Source organism: Notothenia rossii, assembly GCF_949606895.1.
Source record: "Notothenia rossii genome assembly, chromosome: 8".
Lineage (NCBI taxonomy): Eukaryota > Metazoa > Chordata > Actinopteri > Perciformes > Nototheniidae > Notothenia > Notothenia rossii.
In genome coordinates this window covers 30,574,631-30,599,809 of record NC_136906.1, presented here as the reverse complement: position 1 = coordinate 30,599,809, position 25,179 = coordinate 30,574,631, and the positions used below count along the sequence as shown (strand labels likewise).

General features: G+C 42.5%; 1 protein-coding gene across 5 annotated transcripts in view; it reads right to left on the bottom strand.

Annotated features, from left to right (window-relative positions):
- caskin2 (CASK interacting protein 2) overlaps nt 1–25,179 on the bottom strand; it is a 96,625-nt gene that overhangs the window by 48,750 nt on the left and 22,696 nt on the right. For all 5 annotated transcript variants that reach the window (XM_079643363.1, XM_079643364.1, XM_079643361.1 and 2 more), the window contains one exon: nt 21,590–21,641. In XM_079643363.1, the coding sequence (XP_079499489.1) occupies nt 21,590–21,641 (52 nt within the window). Of the gene's footprint in view, nt 1–21,589; nt 21,642–25,179 lie in introns of those variants that run through there.

The following is a 25,179-nucleotide window of genomic DNA, read 5'->3' as shown; positions in this document are numbered from 1 at the left end:
GGAAACAGGAAAGAGCCTGCGAGCTCCCTTCATAAAACGGCAGACCAGAGGATGTTGGCCGGCCGTCTTACCCTCAAAACCCACATGGCATGCAGCAATAGCAGCCAGGTAGACTTTGATCGTGGAGAAAGCTCTGTGTTTATCAATTAGGTCCTGTAGAAATGATAAAATCACTCCCACAGGACATTGAAAAGAGGTGTGCCCTTTTTGAAGGCACCACTCCTCAAACACCCTCCACTTACAGTCATAAAGACACCTAGTGGAGGAAGCTCTCGCACTCTGAACAGTGTTTATCACCTTCTGCGGGAGACCCACTGCATTCAGATTGTACCACTCACGGGCCAGGCCCATAGGGCCATGCGCTCCGGGTGTGGGTGAAAGATCGTCCCCCCCGCCTGAGACAGTATGTCTCTGCGTAGGGGGAGCTGCCACGGCTGACCGCACAGCAGCTGATATATCTCCGCCAGCCAGTACATTGCAGGCCAGTGCGGAGCTATCAGGATCATTGTGTGTCGCCGTTCCCTCACTCTGGCCAGAGTTGGGGGTATCAGCGCCAGGGGTGGAAACGACTACAGGAGGACCGGAGGCCAAATGTGCGCGAGCGCGTCCACGCCTAATGGTGCGTTTTGATCGCGCATTGAAAAGAAAAGCTGACAGTAAGCATTTTCTTTTGATGCGAACAGATCTACCGCAGCTCGGCCGTAACGCACCCAGAGCTGGCTCACAACCATTGGATGTAGAGTCCAGTCTGCATACAGTGGTACACCTCTGGACAGCAGGTCTGCCCCGAGGTTCATCACACCCGGTACGTGCGTTGCTCTCAGAGAGAGGAGACGGCCGCAGCTCCACAAGATCAGTTTGCGTGCCAGCATGTGTAACTGGAGAGAGCGCAAACCCCCTTGTCGGTTTATATACGATATTGTGGTCGTATTGTCCGTCCTCACGAGGACATGGTGTCCTCTGAGAAAAGGCAGAAAGCGTTTTAGGGTGAGGAACACCGCTAAAAGCTCCAGGTAATTTATGTGCGACCGCTGGAGGTCTCTGCTCCAGAGACCCCTCACCGGACGACCTTCGTAAATACCTCCCCAGCCTGTCAGACATGCGTCTGTGGTGACCACCTTCCGTGAAAGGACAGCACCCATAGGCACGCCCCGTACCAGAAAAGTCGGGTGCAGCCAGTGGCGCAGTGCCATTACGCATTTCACAGTAACCATCACTCTCCGCGCTCCATGACGCGCGGGGTTTAGTTTTAGAGCGGCTACCCAGCGCTGAAACTCCCTCATGTGTAACCGTCCCAGCCGTACGACCAGGATGGCTGACGCCATGAGCCCCAGTAACCGCAGGCATGATCTGAAAAGAAGATGTTTGTGCAGCTGGAAATGAGCGAGGCAAGCTCTGAAAGCTTTCACTCTTTCCGCTGACAGGCGGGCTGTAAAAGGCACCGAGTTCAGGTGTAAACCCAGGAAGAGTACAGTCTGTGCCGGGCACAACATGCTCTTTTCTGTGTTTATTATGAAACCCAGGTTGAGCAGGTGCTTTACGAGGACATTTGTCTGCGTAATAGCCTCCTGTTCCGACTGTGCGAGAAGCAGCCAGTCGTCTAGGTAGGTTGCCAGGCGAATACCCTGTTGTCTTAACGGGGCTATCGCGGCTTCCGTACATCGTACAAACACTCTTGGACTGAGAGACAGACCGAAGGGAAGTACTCTGTATTCGTAACAGATCCCCTGAAATGCGAACCTCAGATATTTCCTGTGTGGTTAATATACTGGGATGTGGAAATACGCATATTTCAGGTCGACTGATGTAAACCAGTCGTTTTGTCGCACGAGACGCAGCAGAGATGTGTGAGTGAGCATTCTGAATTTGTATCTTTTTAGATATTTGTTCAGAGCCCTCAAATCTAGTATTGGCCGAATTCCGTTCCCTCCCCGTTTGGGAACGAGGAAATACTTGGAATAAAAGCCGCTCTGACTCTGCTCGGCGGGTATTATAGATATAGCCTTCTTTTCTAGAAGTGAGAGAATCTCTCTCTCCAGAATATGGGCTGACTCTCCTCGGGCTTGTGAATACAGAACGCCCGAGAAGCAAGGGGGGGTGACAGCGAATTGGAGTCTGTAGCCCCGTGTTACTGTCTTGAAAACCCAAGCAGACGCTGTGAGCATCTCCCACTGTTTGCTCCTTAGAGCCAGCGGAGATGTCACGTCTCTTACCCTCTGAGTCTCTATTTGTTCTGTTATGAGGCCCTCTAGTGTCTGAACACGGTGGTACCCCGATTTGACAGTCCCCACCGACACTGCGCATGCACGTGACGGAGGTGCCTTCACAACCCCAGCCGGCACTGCGCATGCGCGTGACGGTGGTAGCCTCACAGCCCCAGTCGTCACTGCGCATGCACGTGACGGAGGTGCCTTCACAACCCCAGCCGGCACTGCGCCTGCACGTGACGGTGGTAGCCTCACAGCCCTAGTCGTCACTTCGCATGCGCGTGGCGGCGGTGCCTTCACAGACCTGTTCATTGTCCGCCTTTTGAGAGAGGCCGTAGCTGCTCTCAAAAGGGGAACAAATGGCGGGCTATTTATTGGTTTTATTGTTTTCATTGTTTTCTCTTTCATTTTTCTGCGCTGCGCCCTCAGCCTGAGGCCTGGATGCGTCAGCGGAGAATGCTTTATCCGAGAAAACAGAAAAATATTGTGACATGTGTTTTGGTGCACTTGAGGATGGCGTTGAGGCATCTCTCGAGGCAGCGGGAACACATCTGGAGCTGGAGAACCTTCCAGCTCCGTCACCGAGGGAAGAAGAGGAGGCTTTCAGGCCGCCAGCTTCCTCTTCCTCGACTGCTGGCCGAAATTCCGGGTTGGCTGCGCCTGGGCTGCAGCCGGAACCGGAGATTTTCTGGGCCAACTCGCCCTCGTCTCCTGCCTGGGCTGGGGACTCGGGGCGGGCTGTGACCTCTGCTGTTTTGGTACTTTAAACCGAGCAGCTGAGGTAGCTTGGGCGAAGGACTGCCGCTGTGGAGGCAGCGGCTGGACCCTTCGAGGAAGACACAGGTGGAGGGCCTCGTCTTCCTTCTTCTTGGACTCGCATCTCTTCTGCATAGAAGCGAGCGCAGATCCAAAAATCCCCTCGGGAACGATGGGCATGTCCAGCACATCATCTCTTTCCCGGTCTGGGAGGTTGGTGAGGTTGAGCCATCTAGCTCTTTCCTGCACCACCATAATTCCCATTGCCTTTCCCGTGGCCTGGACGGCGCAGCGTTGAACGCTGGTCCGTGATCGCGGCTATCTCGTCCAGTACTGCCGGTCCTGGATTACTTGACAGATCCTCGCAGAGCTCCGCTTGGTAAGCGGTTAGCAGCGAGGAAATGTTCAAAGCCCTGGCAGACAATGCTGCGGCTCTGTAGGACCGTTCAGTCATGGTTGACTGGAACCGGTCCGCCTTTGCCGGCAGCGTGGGGCTCCTGCTCGGTGTAGTCGCCATCCTCGGGAGGAGGTGAGCTGCCACCAGCGGTTCCATCGGCGGTATGCGGAGCAGGCCGAGCCTCTCCATACCGTCGCAGTCTAGGGAGGAGGCACCCCGGAATGGGGCCTTGTTGCTGAAGGGTCGGTCTCTCCACGAGACCGACACCTCATCCAACATCTCCGGGAAGACCGGCAGGAGTTGCCTCTTTGTCCTCATTGCTTGGGGCAAAGTTTTCCCCTCGTAACGGGACCTGGAGGTCTCCTTGGCCATTTTGGGCCATGGGATGTCTAGTCTGGCTGCGGCACGCTGACACACGGCCAGCAGGTCCATACTCAGACAGGGCGAAGCTGGTGTGCTATCGCCCGGGAGAGCAGCCATCGCTCCCGGCGTTGCAGCCTGAGCCGATGACATGAAGACGTTGTCTTCCTGCTCATCAGAGTCGGACAGGAGGAATCCAGAGGTTTCATCCTCTTTGTCCTCCGTATAGTCCAACTCCAGGACATCTTCTGCGGGCGAGACCATGGTGAGGTCCAGCCGGGGGCCCCAGCTTGGTATAGCCTGGGGCCCTGCGTGGGAAACGGGCACAATGCCCGCATGAGCCGGGGTTGTCGATAGCCTCCTGGGCATGTTGCAGCCCGAGGCAGGACGAGCAGACCTGTCTGTGTCCGAAATCTTCAACCCGCAGCCGCAGAGCCGAGCCTCCGAGTCCCTGACTGAGACCATCTTGTTCGCCGTGGTGACGGCGTGGAGAGGACCCGCTCGTAACAGGTACGTTGCTGAGAAAAAATCCTTCCCCACCTGTCGTTAATCCGGAGAAAAAGCCACGGTGTAGAATTTTATTCTCAAAGAATATTAACTGGTGTGTTAATACCCTTTTTATCTTCCCCTCCTCTGGTGTGAGAGAGAAAAAGAAAAAACCGTCTCCGCTACCTTGGTGTCGGTAGTGAGGAAAGGCAAGCTAGTAACAGGTGTGTTACCAGCTTGAAAAATCAAAACCTTACCTTTAAGTCCGAAGAAAGAAACGGCGAGGTAGATTGCAACACTAACTGGTGTGTTAGTATTAACAGTCTTCTTGCAGAAGTATATATAGAAGTAGCCGGCGAGCGCCCGTCGACCGAAGTTAGCTTGGATAGCTTGGTTCCGTCTGTGGACTGTGTGAGCTTGCCCGGCTACCAGTAGAGATGTGCTCTGAAGCGAGAAGAGGTGTTTGAATGATGCATGCGGCGTAGCGCAAGCTACTTATAGGGGTTAGATTCCCTGACGCTGACGTCAAGATCACCAGCCAATCAGGATTGGCGTAATAAGATTGATGCTTCCGTTTGCTCCGCGATGAGGCGCATCCCATAGTGAGACATCGAACGGAGTGTTACAAATGAGAACTAACCTTGGATGATGGGTTAGTAGACTAAAAGCTTTAAGAATCCAAAGTACAACATATAATAAGTACCCTGTATCAAGATTGATGCAAAACAAGTTATATTTGACATTTTTAGACAGATTTAGCAAAGAAAACCTCTTCTGGGGCCATTTGGGTGGATTTTTCATATCTCTAGCTCCCCCTGCTGGATTTTGACATGTGACATCTCTTTCTAACCGTCAGAGCCAATGGAATCGAGGGAAACTCCAACATAGTCCTTATTTGGTCATGTGTGTGTATTATACTGCCGCATAGCCAAGACCGGAAGCAGCAGCCACTCTGGTGGCTACCATTAGCAGCTAACTTTTGCTCTGCGATTTTTACATAAAAATGGAATTATGGATTATAAATAATTCCAATTATTGCCCAGGAACTTTATCAACCTATGGATTAACCGATCCGAGTTTTTTCTCGTTTTAATGCCATTGAACACGTCTTTTGATCAGATTAACAGCTACGGTGAGACGATCTCCCTAGAAGCTACGTAAAGGAACGTGTTGTGATGTCTGTGTTTGCTTCCCCTGTCGCAAATTCGGATCACTCAGTGATGATACTATATACCTAAATAATCTGTGGAACCACAGCTTTAATCGGAGATCTTGTATGTGCAGCTACGATAAGTAATAAGGGTACTTTTATCTTGAGTTCTGTGCCAATGTCCGTTAGCATTTTTCGCTAAGGGGTCATTTAGATGCTTCTTATGAGACTTGTGTTTTGTTTTGGTAAAAATGGTTTATATCGTCAGTTATCTGAGATTATTTCCGTTAATCTGGTATAACACATTAATAGGTTCTTACATATTAAGATCCCCTGAGAAACAGTGTCCTGAAAAAAAAAAACAGGGTCCCCGCCTTGGGGCTTAACAGGTTTTAAACCATCAATCTTCTTTTACAAAAGGCTTCATAACTCAAGGAATAATATCAAAATAAAAAATATTATGATAAAACTTTATATATTATGGTCTAATCAAACAAACATATAACTCTTAGAATCTACAAATATGATTAATACATGTTAACTAGTTTTCTCATATATTTAACTTGATTTGTTTCCAATAACAATATAATAGTGTAAAAAAGTATTATTTCAAGGGACACATACATTTGATACAATAATCATAGTAATACAAATAATAATAATCTTACACCAAATTACAAAATACTATTTTATTATTAGAATTATAATAATATTTATACAACAGAAAAATACAATGAAAATAGATTTTAAAAAGTAATAATAGCAATTAGTATTATAATAATGATGTTATTAAGGAAATGAAATGGTCCCTGGTATCTTAAGACATACTCTCCCTCTAACAAATGAAACCTGCAATACAGGAGTGAGAGTTTATTAGGGCTGCAGCTTCTTTTCATTTTCTAATCACCTAAGGATTAATCGTGTGATTAATGGGTTCATCATCGGGCTTACTGAAGACAAGAGACGGGCGCGGCCGTGGTTCAGAGGCTTTTCTACCTTGATGCGGGTACTAAAAATATAAAAATAAGATAAACCATAATACAAAGGACGTGAGGAGAGAAGAGGGTGATGCAAACAGGACTGAGGTTTAAACTGACTTCTGACTTGAGAAATTCTAACAAAAGTGTCTTTAAAAAGAAAGGTGGGTGTGTTTTTTTTCAGATGTGTGTGTTTCTGCGTGAGTCAGAGGTGGACTTGCAGCCACAGGTTAGCTACACACCCTGTTAAAACCCTGATAAAACACAGGATCAAAAACAGTTCACCAATTAAAGCAGAGGGCTGGGGAATTGGGTAATATTGCGAGAAAAACCCATTTCAAAAATACTATATTTATGAGAAAAATTTAATTGAAGTGGTAAATGGCTAAGAAGAGACATTTTTCTAAATGTATCTGAAATGTAATTGAAGAATGGACGTTTTAATGGAGAAAAAATATATAATATCCTGCCTGTACTTTGTATTAAACCGCTAATATGCACCGCAGTCGTCACATCTGAGCGTCCTCCCCCATGCGGAACTCAGACAGGAGTCGAAAAAAAGCACAGGCTACATGTGGTAAATAAAGCAGGTCGAGACATTAGAGGAAGAAATTAATGGGGGGGATGGGGGGGTTCTTATTGAAGCTTTCTCTCTGTTGCGTAATAACATGAGCGCTGGTATTCATGAGGGCACAGAAACAGACAGCGCTGGGAGCTGCTCCGACTATAATGGACGGATTACTGAGAGAGGGTACAGAGAGCAGGAGAAGAGGACAAAAAAGAAATGTTCTCGGATTAAAGTGGAAAACATCTTTTTGAAGATAAAGTCATACATTTGCAAGAAATAAAAATCTGAAATATACGGGGGAAAAGAGTGGAATATTCTATGAAACTAAGGTTTTTATTTCAAAGGAAAAAAGCTCAGATATTTATGAGATTCTTTTTAAAGTTTTCTTTAAGAGAAACAAAAACATTTTTTTAACCTAATGAATACATTTATAAAAAAATAAATGAAAATGTTCTCTTGGACTAAATTGGAAAAATTACGAGAACATTGTGTAATATTCTCTTTGATAGAAGGGATTCATTAAAGGGAAAGAATTTCCAAATTTAAGAGAACAAAAAAGTTAAATTCATTAATATTTTTCTACATTAAAATGGTAAATGTACATGAATACAAAAATTGTATGAGAAAAAAACTTGGATTTTGGCTATGAAATGTTGTGTAGTAAAAGTTTTAATTAGTTTAAGATGGAAATATTTAAGTAAGGTAAAATTATGTCAATATAGTACTTAAGTATACTATGGAGGAGAGGCAGTGACCCTAAACCCAGTGGCGGCTGGTGGAAAATATTTTTGGTGGGGCTATGGAAATGGGGACAAAACCATACTAGGGCATTTAAAATCAGGAGACTAAATACGAACAGTGTGTGAGTGTGTGTGTGTGTGTGTGTGTGTGTGTGTGTGTGTGTGTGTGTGTGTGTGTGTGTGTGTGTGTCATACTTGCCAACCCTCCCGCATTTCTCCCGATTTCTGACAAAATCAGATTTACTCACGACTGTTATGGCTAGAAAGGATCCGTCTAGTGTAAAACTCTCGCGAGAGTTTGCAAGTCACGTGGCTGAATGTTTATGTCTGGCAGGCAGCCTTTCAGTTACGATCGTTAACATCAGTGGGCCACAGCAAATGATTGTGAGAAGCTAAACTATCTATTAATGACAGGGAGTGTGATTGTTGAAATAGAGTGTTAGCGGTCTTGCTGTTCAAAGAAGAATTACTGTAGATCACCAACACTATGGTTTATTTTGTATTCACAGGCAAGTCAACGTTGTCGCAGTAAAAGTCACAAGATAGCTCCTGGTGCAATAAAATGTTCCCTTTCAGTGTTTTACTATTATCCTGCTGCATGAATGTGTATGTTGCATCATGTTACTGCTGTAGATGTGTTTCCAAGCCGCTCCAACGAGAGTTACAACGAGAACGTGACGTCGTATTTACACAAGACGGATCCTTTCTAGCCATAACCCGACTGTTTCCACTCTGACTTTAATACAGCTACACCATTGTTTGGTTTCCATGGTAGCGCGTCTCTTTAGCTGCGCGCGCAACTCAAAGTCTGAGAGGGTGAGGAAGATGAAAACTAAACAAGAATCGACAACTCGACCCTCTGGTTACTCCTTTCCTGTAAAATGCAGGTCCAGCCCACACATATGCTCCATGGTGCCACAGGCATTGCCCTTACAACTACAATAAGCATGTAAATGTTAATCTACAGCTCCGGCCATCCACTAGCACCGGAGTCTACACCTGCAGACAACTACTGTAGCGTCACCTTGGATACGAGTCCAAACAACTCACAGACACACAGGCCAGGGCGCTGAAAGGGCACCCTTTGAGCATCAGATCTGAAGACGCTGATTGGCTGAAATTATGTTTCGGCGGCATAGTTTACAGATAGCAACAGTCAGCTTGTTGGCTGCTGCTGCTCTAGCTGAGGGCTCCTTTCAACCGCCCGGACGAGAGAGGGTAATGATACACGCTGCGGCCAGCCAGGAAACATGTGACTTATCAGTAACTTTAGACATCGTAAAACAATCTTAAATGAGATTTTATTATAGATTATACATTTTACTGATACCAACTATATAATATTTAACTTGTTCTTTAAAAATAAAAATAAAAATAAAAAATATATATTTTTTGGAAATATATTTTTTAATTTATTTTTTATTTTGAATGACAATCAAACATGTGGGAAGAGGGGGGGCGGCGCCCCTAGCGCCCCTATGGGCAGGCCGCCACTGCCTAAACCCTAGAACAGGGGTTTTCAAAGTGTGGGAAGGTGAGCCTCCCCTCAGAGAACATAAGAACAGCCGCGGCCGCGCCCCCCGCCAATTATTATTGCTATTATTATTATTGTTGTTGTTATAATGCAGGAGCATTCAATTGCATTTCAAAGAGGTCCAGTAAGAGAACATGTCATTAAATGCTCTGTTTTCGCTGTCTACCTTTCTCTTTTTTGAGCACGCCATTTGAAATTACTCGACTGTTTCTCTCTTCTTGTCTCGTCTCTGTGTGTGTGTTTGAATCTATCGTGCTGAGTCCCAGTCTTCTCTGATATTTTGTGAGACAGAGTCCAACCACACACTGTCTGTCCAACACATGTCCTGCAATACACATGCTGCAGCGGCCCAGCAACTCACTGTTTGTAAAAGTAAATAAATAGTATTTTAATTTCAATAATTTACTTTCTATACCCAGCTTCATAAACAATACTGACTTCCCTTTGCTCCTCCAAGTCTGGGGGTCCGGGGATGTGAGGACAGCGCGAGGACACAGACAGGGAGGCTGCTTTACTTCACAAAGGAAATGGCGGTCAATATTAACAACATAGGAGCTAAAACGCTTAATAACTTTCATTACGTGTGAGAGAAAGAACATAAGAAGGTTTGACAAAGATGAGGCTGTTAAACGGGCAGCGGAGCCGCTGTGTGTAGAAAGAGATAGAGAGAGACGCTGAGCTGCACCGTGCAGCGATCAAATGATCCGGAGCATAGAGAGAGAGAGCTACGGTCCGCGGGGCTCGGCCTCGCCTCCTCACAACTCTTATTAATCCCAGGACCGGACAATTGTTATTTGTTCTTACTTGGAACCAAGTTTTGCTTCCCAACCCTGCCACTGTGCTCCACGTCCCGCCCCGCCCCGTCTAACAGTACAGAAAGCGGAGAGATGCATTTCCTTAGGAATCGACAAGCAGAACCAAAACTATCATTAATGGGCGAAAAACATCACTTGTATTTTTCCGATATTATAAATAACACGTCCCGGACGATCGGACGTGTGCTTTTTCTCACACTGCATGCTACCGCTCGCATAAAGTTAGCTGAAATTAACCAGCTAGATTTCACTGTTTCTCTTTATTCTTTTCTCACTCTGCGCCTCCCCTGAAGGTCTCTGGTGTCCCCCAAGGGAGGCGCGCCTCACACTTTGAAAACCGCTGCCCTAGAGTATCAGACTGTTTTTTCAAGTCTGAAATGTATGGGCTCAGAACAGTCTCATAATACACACATGCACACAGAAGGATTCACACTTGTATTTCATGATCCGCAAAAGGATTCACACTTGTATTTCCGGATCCACACTTGTGTTTTTCAATGCACACACAAATGTGTTCCGTTTCATATACATTTAAATAAAATCCAAATACAGAAAAAAGTTTTACATGTGTATTTTTGATCCAAACATATTTGTTTTCCGTTTAAAAGCTCTGCACCTGCAAACACAAACCGCTTTCTGTGCATGGATCGCTGTGCATTCGTGTGTGGGTTTTTTGGGACTCCCCTGACGGTCAGCCGATTCGTACTTTTAATGTGTTCTATCTATAGCCAATCAGATGTCTCCTCAATTCTAAGCCAATCACATGAGCGCGCCCCCACGAGGGTAGATTTATTGCGTTCATGACGTAGCGCAGGGCTATTCAACTACACATTCAGTTGGGCCAGATTTTATAACTACAAAATTCAGCTGGGCCAGACATTCAGCGGCCTGTAAAAAGCGGGTAGTGACACATTTTAAACAAACACATATTACTGCGATGAAAAACATGCCATTTTTATTCATTGTTCATCTAACAAAGGTAGGTCAAAAAGTGCAGAAAAACACAACAAATTAGCATTAATTGAACAGAATCTGAAAAAAGTGCACAGTTGTAGCATTACATTTGTTTGCTTTAGAAGTCAAATATTCAGGTTATTTTTTTTGAACCAGGCACATCACAAAGTGCATTTACTGAATACAATAATAGCAGTCTTAATAAATGTCCTCGCATACAAAAAAAACAGCAAAAGAGCTCCAATGCAACACAAAGAGGTAGTACTGTAGCAATACTATTTTTTCACTTTTCAAGTAATAACAAAAAAAATCATACGTTTTGGTCACATTTGACCCAGACACATTACAAAGTGCATTTAAATTAATACGGAAAGAACTGTCAAACCCTTCAGTGCACAAACCCATAACAAGGGATACGGGTAACTATATGAATGAATACTACACTACACTATAGTAAACTAGGTGCTTACTATCACCTCATTTGTGATTTGTCATCGCTGACTTTCTCAATGGGAGAAGGGACATTTTTTGTTTTGAACAAGAGCAGTGATTTTTGGCTCATAGGATGTCAATCCTAAGACATTGGTGAAGAATGCTGTCAGTCAGGGAGCAGCGAGTGCTACTTTTGATTGAGTTCATGTGTGAAAAGCTTGATTCACATTTGTATGTTGATCCAAATATACTGAGTACACAGATCGCTACTTTCTGAACGTTAGGGAACTGCTGTTTTTTGACATCACTCCAAAACTTCGCTGGCCCGTTAGTGTGCTGCATGTCAATAAGTTCCAGTGTATATTTCCCCTTGTCGATGCAGGGGACCACTTCCTTTGCTCCGGTTGAAATGTCCCCCTCTATTGCAACAGTGAAGGGCAACAGTGAAGGGGTCTCTGGTAAAGCCCATCACCTCTGTGATGGGCTTTACCCACTTTTGTGTGCAAAGCAAGTCCATCCAATCGACCGGCAAAGTTCTCTTTCAACCTCGCAATGAAATCTGTCATCACATCCGTGATTTGTGCCGGAGATGTGATGTGTTTGGGGAGCGTCGGAAAATGCAGCATCCGACCCGTGCTCAAGTCGGTCGCGAAAAGGTCCAGCTTGACTTGGATCTGCTCCACAAGATCAATTTTTGTCTCTGTTTACGCTTCAGAGTTGAGAGAGACATGTTTTAGAGTTGCTATCATAGGACCACCGTTACTAGCACCACTAGATGCACTTTCAAAAAACGTGCTGCGTTGTGGTTTGGTGGTTTCTATGCAACGCGGAGTGTTGCGTTCAAGCTCTGTACTAGTGTAGGAATTTGGCTACATGGGGCTGGGCCACTCGGGAGTTGGTTCTGGGCCGCATCTGGCCCGCGGGCCGCCAGTTGAATAGGCCTGACGTAGCGCTTCATGTACGCATTTTGCGCAGTCCGGAGCTGACAGGTCCATGGAGCCTGCCTGCAGGCGCTAATCTAAGGACACCTCCACTCTCAGTACATTGCCACTTTCCGAACAGGAAATGCACGCAAATACAAGCCTTTATATTATTAAGGTTCAGCGCCACTTTCCAAACCATTGATGAATGCTTGTGTGTACACAAAAACGGCAGGCAAATGTTTTAAATGTGTGTTTCCTGTATGGCAAATACAGCTGCTTTATTTATGTCTGTATGAAGTTGTTGTGAGTGTGGAAGGAGCAGCTACAGGTTAGCTTAGCCTAATCGATCAGTGCACTACGAAGCCAGCCAACGGGGGGAGCCCGGCCCCGCCGGTCATTATCGGCCGATATTCACTCTAAATAGTTTGATCGGTGCTCTCTATAAAGACCGATCAGGAGAGCTGGATCTGATCGATATGGACATAAACGCGAGTGAAGTATAACCGGACGCGAGAGAGAGATCAGATCAGCTGCTGAGTCTGACGGAGACATGCAGCTCTGCATGATCACCTGAAGCTCCGCCCTCGGTTTAGCGAGCTGAACGGACTGCGCAAAATGTGTGTATGAAGTGTCATGAACGCAAGAAATCATACCCTCGTGGGGGCGCGCTCATGTGATTGGCTTAGACTGGAGGAGACATCTGATTGGCAATAGATGAGAGAAATTACAAGTACGAATCGGCTGACTGTCAGGGGAGTCTCAAAAAAACTCACACACGAATGCACAGCGATCCGTGCACAGAAAGCGGTTTGTGTTTGCAGGTTCAGGGGATTTAAACGGAAAACAAATATGTGAGGATCAAAAATACATATGTAAAACTTTTTTCTGTGTTTGGATTTTATTTAAATGTATATGAAACGGAACACATTTGTGTGTGCATTGAAAAACACAAGTGTGGATCCGGAAATACAAGTGTGAATCCTTTGGCGGATCATGAAATACAAGTGTGAATCCTTCTGTGTGCATGTGTTTATTATGAGACTGTTCTGAGCCCATAGCAATGTTGTATTAAAGGAGTCCCACAGGGATCATATTTAGGTCCTCTGCATTTTGATTTATACATGAATAGTACACTTTCTTTGCATTTTACCGACCTGTCACAGACCGGATGTTAAAAAACATTCCCCCAGTCTCACTTCAATAAGTTATGACTTATCCCAAGAGAAAAACAAGATTTACAGTGTGTTCATGTTCACAGAGTTTGGCTAATTTGTAAGCCTCTTTTTTTATGAGATGATAGTGTTACTCAGAACATTTACGAGCCGTTCTTTATGAGTGTATGTCAGGCATGTTGGCACATGGAGAACATTTTACAGGAAAACATCAACTCAATACACATGGTAGATCTTTACACTACAAAGAAAATACTCGGTTACAAGTAAATGTCCTGCAAAAGAGATGTAACTTCTAAAATGTTCTATAAGCTTTTCTTCAATAATTATTTTTCTTAATAATAGCACTTTTCACATTCAATCTAATTGTTGCACCTACTGATTATCCCTGATTTGAAACACAAGAATTAAGAATAAATCAATAAATATGATATGTGTTAAACTTAGAGGGTTGGGGCATAAAACTAACACAAAATAATAATAATCGCTGCAACGTTTTTTTTTCTTTCGTACTACAGTACCAATAAACAATAAAAAAGCTAACTTGCTTATTTTATGGTTCTGTTTTAAAAGTTTCTAAACTCAAAAGTCTCGGATTTAAACAATGAGTCTGTTTTCGTGTAATATATACTTTTTTAAATGTAATATTGTCATTACTGGCTGTGGGGTGAATAAAGGATTTCTGAATATGAGTCCTATTTTATGATTTGCTACCAATATAAAAACAAAAGTTTTACATAATTTTAAAATGTGTCCCAGCCTTATGGTTTCTCCTCCATCCTCAGACGTAGGGGGTGATCTCTGCTCCAGGACAAAAGCTAGAGCACTTGTGAAAAAGACTGAACATACCAGTTTTTTTTATCCAAATACATATCAGGACTGTTGCAATGTCAATTTGTTCCACTATCATGCAGCCGAGACAACATATTTAAAGTAACACTTTGATATTTCAGAGCTCTGCAAACATTTCATTAAAAATGATGCATACCAAAACCTTTAAATCCCCAACTTGATTATTTCTTCTTATCCTCTGGTTTACGTTTATTGGTTGGTTTTCAAACTTTTGTTGGTTGGTTTTGATTACGTCCCATTATATCCTTAGTCTTCCACCTCTTTTGTCTTGCAACACGTGTATTGTCCTGCACTGGTAGTGTTTCTACTTATGCAAATCAAATCCTTCTTTATCATTCAGTTTTAAAGTGTTCAATGTTATGTATTTTTTCATACTGCGATATATATATATATATATATATATATATATATATATATATATATATATTGCAGGAAACATTTATTGCCAAGCCGTACTAACTCTTTTGGACAAATTCTTTTTTATTGGACTATATACAGTGGTGCAAAAAAAGTATTTAGTCAGCCACCAATTGTGCAAGTTCTCCCACTTAAAAAGATGAAAGAGGCCTGTAATTTTCATCCTAGGTATACCTCAACTATGAGAGACAAAATGAGAAAAAAAAATTCCAGAAAATCACATTGTCTGATTTTTAAATAATTTATTTGATATTATGGTTGAAAATAAGTATTTGGTCACCTACAAACAAACAAGATTTCAGGCTCTCACAGACCTGTAACTTCTTCTTTACGAGCCTCCTCTGTCCTCCACTTGTTAACTGTATCAATGGCACCTGTTTGAACTCGTTATCAGTATAAAAGACACCTGTCCACAACCTCAAACAGTCACACTCCAAACTCCACTATGGCCAAGACCAAAGAGCTGTCAAAGGACACCAGAAACAAAATTGTAGACCTGCACCAGGCTGGGAAGACTGAATCTGCAATAGGTAAGCAGCTTGGTGTGAAGAAATCAACTTTGGGAGCAATTATTAGAAAATGGAAGACATACAAGACCACTGATAATCTCCCTCGATCTGGGGCTCCACGCAAGATCTCACCCCGTGGGATCAAAATGATCACAAGAACAGTGAGCAAAAATCCCAGAACCACACAGGGGGACCTAGTCAATGACCTGCAGAGAGCTGGGACCAAAGTAACAAAGGATACCATCAGTAACACACTACGCCGCCAGGGACTCAAATCCTGCAGTGCCAGACGTGTCCCCCTGCTTAAGCCAGTACATGTCCAGGCCCGTCTGAAGTTTGCTAGAGCATTTAGATGATCCAGAAGAGGATTGGGAGAATGTCATATGGTCAGATGAAACCAAAATATAACTTTTTGGCAAAAACTCAACTACACGTGTTTGGAGGAGAAAGAATGCTGAGTTGCATCCAAAGAACACCATACCTACTGTGAAACATGGGGGTGGAAACATCACGCTTTGGGGCTGTTTTCCTGCAAAGGGACCAGGACGACTGATCCGTGTAAAGGAAAGAATGAATGGGGCCATGTATCGTGAGATTTTGAGTGAAAACCTCCTTCCATCAGCAAGGGCATTGAAGATGAAACGTGGCTGGGTCTTTCAGCATGACAATGATCCCAAACACACCGCCCGGGCAACGGAGGAGTGGCTTCGTAAGAAGCATTTCAAGGTCCTGGAGTGGCCTAGCCAGTCTCCAGATCTCAACCCCATAGAAAATCTTTGGAGGGAGTTGAAAGTCTGTGTTGCCCAGCGACAGCCCCAAAACATCAGTGCTCTAGAGGAGATCTGCATGGAGGAATGGACCAAAATACCAGCAACAGTGTGTGAAAACCTTGTGAAGACTTACAGAAAACGTTTGACCTCTGTCATTGCCAACAAAGGGTATACAGGACTGTCTCAGAAAATTAGAATATTGTGATAAAGTTCTTTATTTTCTGTAATGCAATTAAAAAAACAAAAATGTCATACATTCTGGATTCATTACAAATCAACTGAAATATTGCAAGCCTTTTATTATTTTAATATTGCTGATTATGGCATACAGCTTAAGAAAACTCAAAAATCCTATCTCAAAAAATTAGAATAGTTCCTCAGACCAAGTAAAAAAAAAAAGATTTATAACAGCAAAACACAATCAAACATTTGAAAATGTCCATTAATGCACTCAGTACTTGGTTGGGAATCCTTTTGCACGGATTACTGCATCAATGCGGCGTGGCATGGAGGCAATCAGCCTGTGGCATTGCTGAGGTGTTATGGATGCCCAGGATGCTTCAATAGCGGCCTTTAGCTCATTAGCATTGTTGGGTCTGGTGTCTTTCAGCTTCTTCTTCACAATACCCCACATATTCTCTATGGGGTTCAGGTCAGGGGAATTTGCAGGCCAATCGAGGACAGTAATGCCATGGTCAGTACACCAGTTACTGGTGGTTTTGGCACTGTGGGCAGGTGCCAGATCATGCTGGAAAATGAATTCCTCATCTCCATAGAGCTTTTCAGCAGACGGAAGCATGTAGTGCTCTAAAATCTCTTGGTACACAGCTGCATTTACTCTGGGCTTGATGAAACACAGTGGAACAACACCAGCAGCTGACATGGCTCCCCAAACCATCGCTGACTGTGGGAACTTCACACTGGATTTCAAGCAACTTGGATTTTGCTCCTCTCCAGCCTTTCTCCAGACTCTGGCGCCTTGACTTCCAAATGAAATACAAAACTTGCTTTCGTCTGAAAAGAGGACTTTGGACCACTGTGCAACTGTCCAGTGCTTCTTTTCCTTAGCCCAAGTCAGACGCCTCTTCCGTTGTCTTGAGTTCAGAAGTGGCTTGACCATGGGAATACGGCTATTGTAGCCCATTTCCCGGACACGTCTGTGAACAGTGACTTTTGATACCTGGACTCCAGCTTCAGTCCACTGTCTTTGAAGCTCCCCCAAATTCTGGAAGCGACTCTTCTTCACAATGCTGTTAAGGCTGCGGTCATCTCTCTTGGTTGTGCAGCGTTTCCTGCCACATTTCCCCCTTCCAACAGACTTTTTGTGGATGTGCTTTGAAACTGCACTCTGTGAACAGCTTGCTCTTTGAGAAATTTCTTTTTGTGTCTTACCCTCCTGATGGAGGGTGTCAATGACGGTCCTCTGGACAGCAGTCAGATCAGCAGTCTTCCCCATACTTGTGATTTAGTTTACTGAACCAAGCTGAGTGTTTTTCAAGGCTCAGGAAACCCTTGCAGGTGTTTCGAGTTAATTAGACGATTCAAGTGATTCGTTGAACACCCTACTAGTATACTTTTTCATGATATTCTAATATTTAGAGATAGGATATTTGAGTTTTCTTAAGCTGTATGCCATAATCAGCAATATTAAAATAATAAAAGGCTTGCAATATTTCAGTTGATTTGTAATGAATCCAGAATGTATGACATTTTTGTTTTTTTAATTGCATTACAGAAAATAAAGAACTTTATCACAATATTCTAATTTTCTGAGACAGTCCTGTATAACAAAGTATTGATATGAACTTTTGTTATTGACCAAATACTTATTTTCCACCATAATTTGCAAATAAATTCTTTAAAAATCAGACAATGTGATTTTCTGGATTTTTTTTTCTCATTTTGTCTCTCATAGTTAAGGTATATCTAGGATGAAAATTACAGGCCTCTCATCTTTTTAAGTGGGAGAACTTGCACAATTGGTGGCTGACTAAATACTTTTTTGCCCCACTGTATGTATATATATATTAGGAACCTAAATATACAAGAGAATTACAAAAATGTTGTTTATTTACCTTTTGTCATTTTCTCTAGTTCTAACCCTTCTGTCTTTTAACACCATGTTTCCACACCATGAACCATTCAGTCAAATGTCATGATTTATTGCAACATGGAGACATTTAAGAACCAAGAAGCATTTCAATTTAAAATGCATCCCGGCAGCCGAATGTTTTTCATTCCGGCTCTGCTCTCCATAGAAACACAAGCAAACAGCCAGCCAACAAACTCAAACACTCATTTGTCTCAGGAAAGCAGCTCCTTTATACACCGTTTGTTTCTCACCCACACACACAGTGGCATGTCAATAAAGATAAATAATCTCAGTGATGAATGGTGGACCAGCACACACACTAACATGCCTTTAATCACACTAAAGGTCACTTCCTGTGTCTCTACAGAATCAAAATTTCCCTTAGTAATAAGAGGCTGCAGGTACACCTGGAGAGGAGGGGCTGCTGGGTAATTAATCCTCTGCTGAAATGTAAAACTGTGTGAGCTACGAGGAAAGTATGTCAGCTATTGTTCAGACGTGCTGGATGCCTTTCTGTTTCATTAAACATAACCTCCGGCACTCTCCTTGTTCTTCTCAGTGTTACCCTTTTCTTTGTGCTCTTGTTGTTAAAACACGCTCGACAAAAGACGCTGTGGCCTGTGGGGATTCATGATCAGACGAATAAATTAGCAGAGCTGTTTTATGCAAAAGTTTCAGCATAAATCTGGTATTTAATCACTTTTATCTGCATATAAAAAGTTACAGACAGCCATTGAAAAAACTTTTCTTAACTTATTTCAGTTAAATAAATTCAAAAATGGTTTCCAATGCACTATCCTGCAATGTAAAGCCATGTGCTTCACTAGGGTCATTTTTGGCTTTCTGAATCTTCAATCATTTTGAACACATATGGTATATCATTTGGACAGGTGTGACTTGTTTTTAAGGCTCTTATGATGATAAGTGTATGATAAAGTCTGTATCAAAAATACACAGAATAAGGGCCGTTAGGACAGAAAGCCCCTTTACGCATGTCCTCCCCTCTCTATCTCCAATAATGGCTAATATGCCCAACATATCTTTCAAAGGCATTCTGAACTTGGAGTAAATGTTACACCATGCTTACAGCATAAAATATATAAGAACCAGCAACATTTAAGACATTTCAAATACATTTTAAGGGATTATTTTACTAAAAATGATTAGACTTTTAAAGGTAAATACATTTTTAAAACTGTTGAGTTTATGTGAAGTTAAGGCATTTTTAAAGTCTATTAAAGTCATTCCTTTTTAAATGTGAAGTTTAGACATTTGTAATGATTTTTAAGGCTTTCTAATGCGTAGTTAGGAAAATGAAAGTCTATTTGTGGCATTCTATAAGTAAATGTTAAGATACAACATTTGTAAGACCTTTGAGGTATTCTATGAGTAAAGGAGGAGACACTTTGTAAAGACCATGGCCACCCCTTGCAGAAAGCTGTATAACAGAAACTCCTGATGATCTGACAGCAGAGACACAATATCAAAGTTAGCCGTGTCCCTGACGGCAGACTGACTGTGTGAAAACATGATCATACCACAGGGGGAACACTGGAGGTTTGTGGGAAGTTTCTGAGTTATGGAAGTTGTTATTAGACTTGTGAGGCGGAACGCTGATGAATAACGTAAAACATTTTCTTTACTGTCTGAGATCCAGCGTCCCTGTGGAGGCTATTAGCCCCAAAACACAAGCACACAAGCACAAAACTTAAATAAAAAGGGGTTCACTCTCTGGCAGAAATATATCTTCAGCAGTGAAGAGAAAACAATAAAAATTGCGCAGAATGTGTTTGTTGGCAGCTGTTTACAAAATGTTTAATGTGGTTGTGTTGGTTTGATGATGATGAAATGATTTGTATTAATCTAATTGTTTTTAAATTATAGATTAGTTTTGTTTCTTAAATGTCAGAAATTGTGAAAAATGTTCATCTCCTTCCCGTCCCCTCAGCCCTCCCTCATTCCTCAGCTGTCAGCGCTGCATTAAGTCATCCACGCTCTTCGTAAACAGGCGGTCTTTGCTACCTGACCTATGACCCCGCCGGGCACCCCTCTGCCCTTTAAGGGGCCAAACAAAGGAGGCCAGCACTCGAGGACGTCCCGGGACTCTCTGGCCCTCCGACTCTCAGCTCGTCCTCTGTCTTTGAACTTTTGTTACGACCTCTGTGTTGACTTAAAGCTGAGAGCGTTGTTTCAGCAGGAGGAAATTAAATCACGAGCACCAAGACAGGACACAATCTTAGTTTTGGATACTGAAAATAACCTTGAAAGAGATGCAAAACGCACATTCCTACTGGTTTCATATTATTATTATCATATTATCTGTTGGACAACAATAAAGTGCAATATTGCAAAGCCTTCAACAATATGATTACGATTTGATTAGTTTGAAAGGCCTGTGATTGATATGAAACTGTATCATATGCCCATTTACCAAAATCAGTTACTTTTTTACATCAACTCAAAATGGTTGGATCATGATGGTTTCTTATTGTTGTTTTTCTTTTTTTTGTATTGCCAATTGTGCTTATATTGTATTGTTGTCATTGATAACATTGTATGTATCAAGGTATTATTCCTCATAAAGCATTTCCATACAATGGAGACATTAAAATGTTGAAGCGATGATGGCTCCAGAGTAAAAAACTAAAGGATTTATCCCCTGGGTAACATGTACATCTGAACAACATTTTGTCAAAATCCATAAAATATTCAGTTTGAACTAAAGTGGTGGATCTACTTTATTGTCCGTGCAGCCAAATTAAAAGAAACATCAAACATATTAGCCAATTCGTCTAAAAAAACACTTTAGAGTTATGAGGGTTGCCTCTAGCAACATTTTCTCTATCAAAAACATACAAGGTGTAATATGGCTGGGTATAATGCTATTCTTACACAAAAGGAACCATTTACCCAAGTTCAAAAATATTAAATAACTTATTAAAGTAGCCAAATAAGCTTTTTTATAGATGAAATAAATAAAAACACAGTATTATAAAAAGCCATATCTCTGATGTATTTATCAAGAATATGGTTTAAAATGATTTTACGAGCAAATTCAAAATCAGATTCATTTCTAGCCACGATAGAAGTTGGTCGAAAAAATGCAGCGGGTGTATAGAGACACGTCAAATTGGGGGGGGGTTGATAGGAGACAGCAGGAGGATTATAAAAAGTTTAAACACAGAGAAATATTGATGAGGAGAGACTCAAGTTTCTCCATCTATTCTCTTCTTCCAGGCTAACGAGCTCCAAGGGGGGATATATAACAGTCAGCGTTTCAGCAGAGACTCAGGATTTAAACACAGAGAGTGAGATGATGTTTGACACCAGACACACAACTAGCACCTCGATAAATCTGCTGAGTCAGGTCTGACTTCAGCCTCCTGGTTTCCAGCTCTTGAGAGTGGAAACTGTTTTATAGATGCAGTGGGAGCGCTAGACACACAGAAAAGTTGAACGGTTTTTCTTCCTCACTCACCCGTCTGAGTCCTGGTAGTTCACATTCAGTCTCTTGGTGGAGCCCAGCAACTCTGAAAAACACAAAATAAAAAAGCAGAATATGAAGATCTGAGCACCATGAGTATAGATGGATTATTGAACAGGCACCAAATCTCATTTAAAGAGACTTTAAATGACCATGTGTTACATAAAACAACCACAAAGAGATGCTAAACAACTGCAAAGATACTTAAAAAGACTACAAAGAGACACAACATGACAACAAAGAGAAACAAAATGACAGCAAAGAAACAAAAAATGACAACCAAGAGTCAAAGATATTTCAAAAAAACCACAAAAGGGCTACAAAGACACACAACATGAATACAAATAGACAACAAATGACAACAAAGAGACACAAAATTACCACAAAAAGTCACAAAATATCTTCAAAGAGAAACAAAATGACCACAAAGAAACAAATTATCTTCAAAGAGACACTAAATGACCACAAAGAGAAACAAAATGACCTCAACAAGCACACATGACAACAAAGAAGCGGCAAATAACAAAATAAAAAACACAAAAAGACTAGAAAGAGGCACCAAATACTAAAAAAGATAGACAAAATAACTTCAGGGAGACACAAAATGAGCTTAAAAAGGCACAAAATAACAAAGAAGACAAAATAACAACAAAGATTCAAAACTTTTCCCTGTAAAATTGTATATTTACATACCGGCAGTAAGTGCTCAAGTCAAAAGAATTATCTCGGAAAAATATCACTGATAATAGTATTGTATAATTATAGTTAGAGATGTCCCGATCCAATCACGTGATCGGGGATTTGAGCCGATCACGTGATTTTCAAAAGATCAGAATCGGGAGAAAAAAATCGGGTATCGGGATTTATTTATTTTTAAATACTTTATTTTATTTTATTAATTGTTACAAAACAAAAATGCCCATGTTCAAGTCTTAAAGTCATCCTGAGGCCTTAGTTTTGGTTTCAAATTACACAACATCATGTATGTGTTGCTTCTTTGGGGCTTGTTTTCATAGACCTGGTTGCTTATTTCTCTCAAATCTGGCAACAGAGTGGGCAGGGTGCAGTGTCTAATTGTAGCAGTAAGCTAACGAGTACTGATAAGCTTTATTTTGTTTTGATCCAATGCTGCACAACTGAACTGATCCAATGCTGCTGTGAAAGAAAGAAGCTATATCCATGTTGGATAGAATATCCAATTTAAATAAAAAAAATAACCTTAAGGGACAACTTGAATGCTTTTTTTCTTTTTTTTCTCTTAATGCATTTCATAAAGATCGGATCGGGAAAAATCGGTTTCGGCAAATTGTCAAAATCAAATGATCGGAATCGGATCGGGAGCAAAAAAAGGTGATCGGGACATCCCTAATTATAGTTATAAAGTTATAATCTTTGTTTCTTCAACAATATTGCAAGTTGATATCACACAATCTTTATTGACTGTCATAACCATGGGGAAAAGCTTGTAGACGGAATGTTTTAGTCTTGCACAGATTCAAACGACGGCAGCCCCTCTTATTAACATTGCAATCACTGCTGGCTAACATTGCGAGGACCACTAACTACATTAACACTGCAAGCATTGGCTGCTATCTACAATAACACTACTAGCTTTGGAAGCCAGCAATGCTTGCTAACGTCGCAAGTACCGCTCTCTGATGGGGCTAGCACTGTTTGAATGTTACGGAAGGAGGTGCACTTGGACCAAAATGTAGAACCAAAAAGACCATGGGAATTTCAAAAACAAAGGGGTATCACAGAAGTACCAACCACATGAATGTATAAAGAGAACTGGATACAGATAACAAACTGATGAGAACAGGAGAAGCTCAGGACAGTGGATTGACTTCAACGTGGCTGTTTGTTAATTCCGCAGCGGAGTTGATATTTGATTAAACCTGTCGGTGGATTCTGATGATTTTTTGCTGTTAGTGTTTTATATCCAAGCTTTACTGCATTTCATGAACTCTTTCTGAATGCAGACTGTTGTGTGTTTGGAGGACTTCCAATTGTCAAGAAAGAAAACTATATTTAGTGAAGAGCTGCTGCTGCTGTACACTTCACCACAATGAGAGGAGAGAAGCTACCCTTTCCTATTCGTTTTGTTTATTGAGAAGCAAAAAAAAAAGTGAGGCGTCTCCTGCAGACGTGTAATCATATATCTGATACTTGCAGTGGTCAGACTTATTTAGGTTGCTAGATTTTTACAACAGATTCTCTTTCAGGCCAAAACGGATCCCAAAACCTCGCAAATCTGCAGACTGATGCAAAACCTCCTCCTCTTGCTTCATTTTTGTGGTGGCAAATCCACGGGACATTAAAGTTGAAGCTCAAAAGTAAAAAAGAGAGCCAGTCCCTGCAAACGATGGAGCTGAAACACTCCATAAACAGCACAAAATTAACGTTGATGAAATGTGCAGCAGATGATGAAGATGATGAGAGCCACAGCATTTCATATTCTGTTGGAGGTCAGCGAGAGTTTGATTTCAGATACGTTTTATTATGTAAGAGGAGAGGGAGAGCTGGCCTCTCGTCTCAGTACCTGGCCCAAGTCTCAGGACCTGCTCCTAGTCCAGTGGTTCTCAAACTTTTTCTGTCAGGCCCCCGCTTTGGGGAAAAATAAAGTCGGGCCCCCCCAACACAAATAGTCAGGCTCAGTGGCGGCGCCAGAGATTTATTTTGTGGGTGCTGTGGGGTAGCTTGACGTTTCATAGAGGGTGCTCAAACATTTAAGGTTTCCCATTAATGTACCGGGCGCTAAAGTGGAATTTTCTACTGCAACACTCCCCATGCAAATACACAGTGTGACAGTTACAATGAAGGCTGGATAATCAGCTCACGGCATATAGGTGTAAGCAGGGCTCAAGTGCTATTTTATAGGTGGTGTGTGGACCTCACATAGGGGGGTCCGGGGGCAAGCTTATTTTTTATTCTGTTTTTCATTTATTGTCTTATTTTTTTATAACTATAATGATCATATAAACGTGTGCCTCGGACATAATTGTTTACATTAATCGTGACCAAACGTTTGAGACCCACTGAGATAACTTAGACTAAAGTTAACTATCTAAACACTCAGAGAGTCCTTTAGCTCACTGTCTCTCAGTCTGACAGGAGAGAGCTCTCCTCCACTTTGTTGTTGCAAAAGCTCCTTATATCCGTTAGCGTAGCTCACTAGCACCAGAAGCTAACAACAACGATCGCCGGCCGGCCAGCCGGCACACACACACACACACACACACACACACACACACACACACACACACACACACACACACACACACACACACACACACACACACACACACACACACACACACACACACACACACACACACACACACACACACACACACACACACACACACACACACACACACACACACACACACACACACACACACACACACACACACACACACACACACACACACACACACACACACACACACACACACAATAGTACTGCATCATATTATTATATTTTGGTCTCTTGCGCCCCTCCTGGCATGCCTCTGCGCCCCTCAGGGGGGACACGCCCCTTTGAGAACCACTGTCCTAGTCTAGGGACTTGCCTCTAGTCT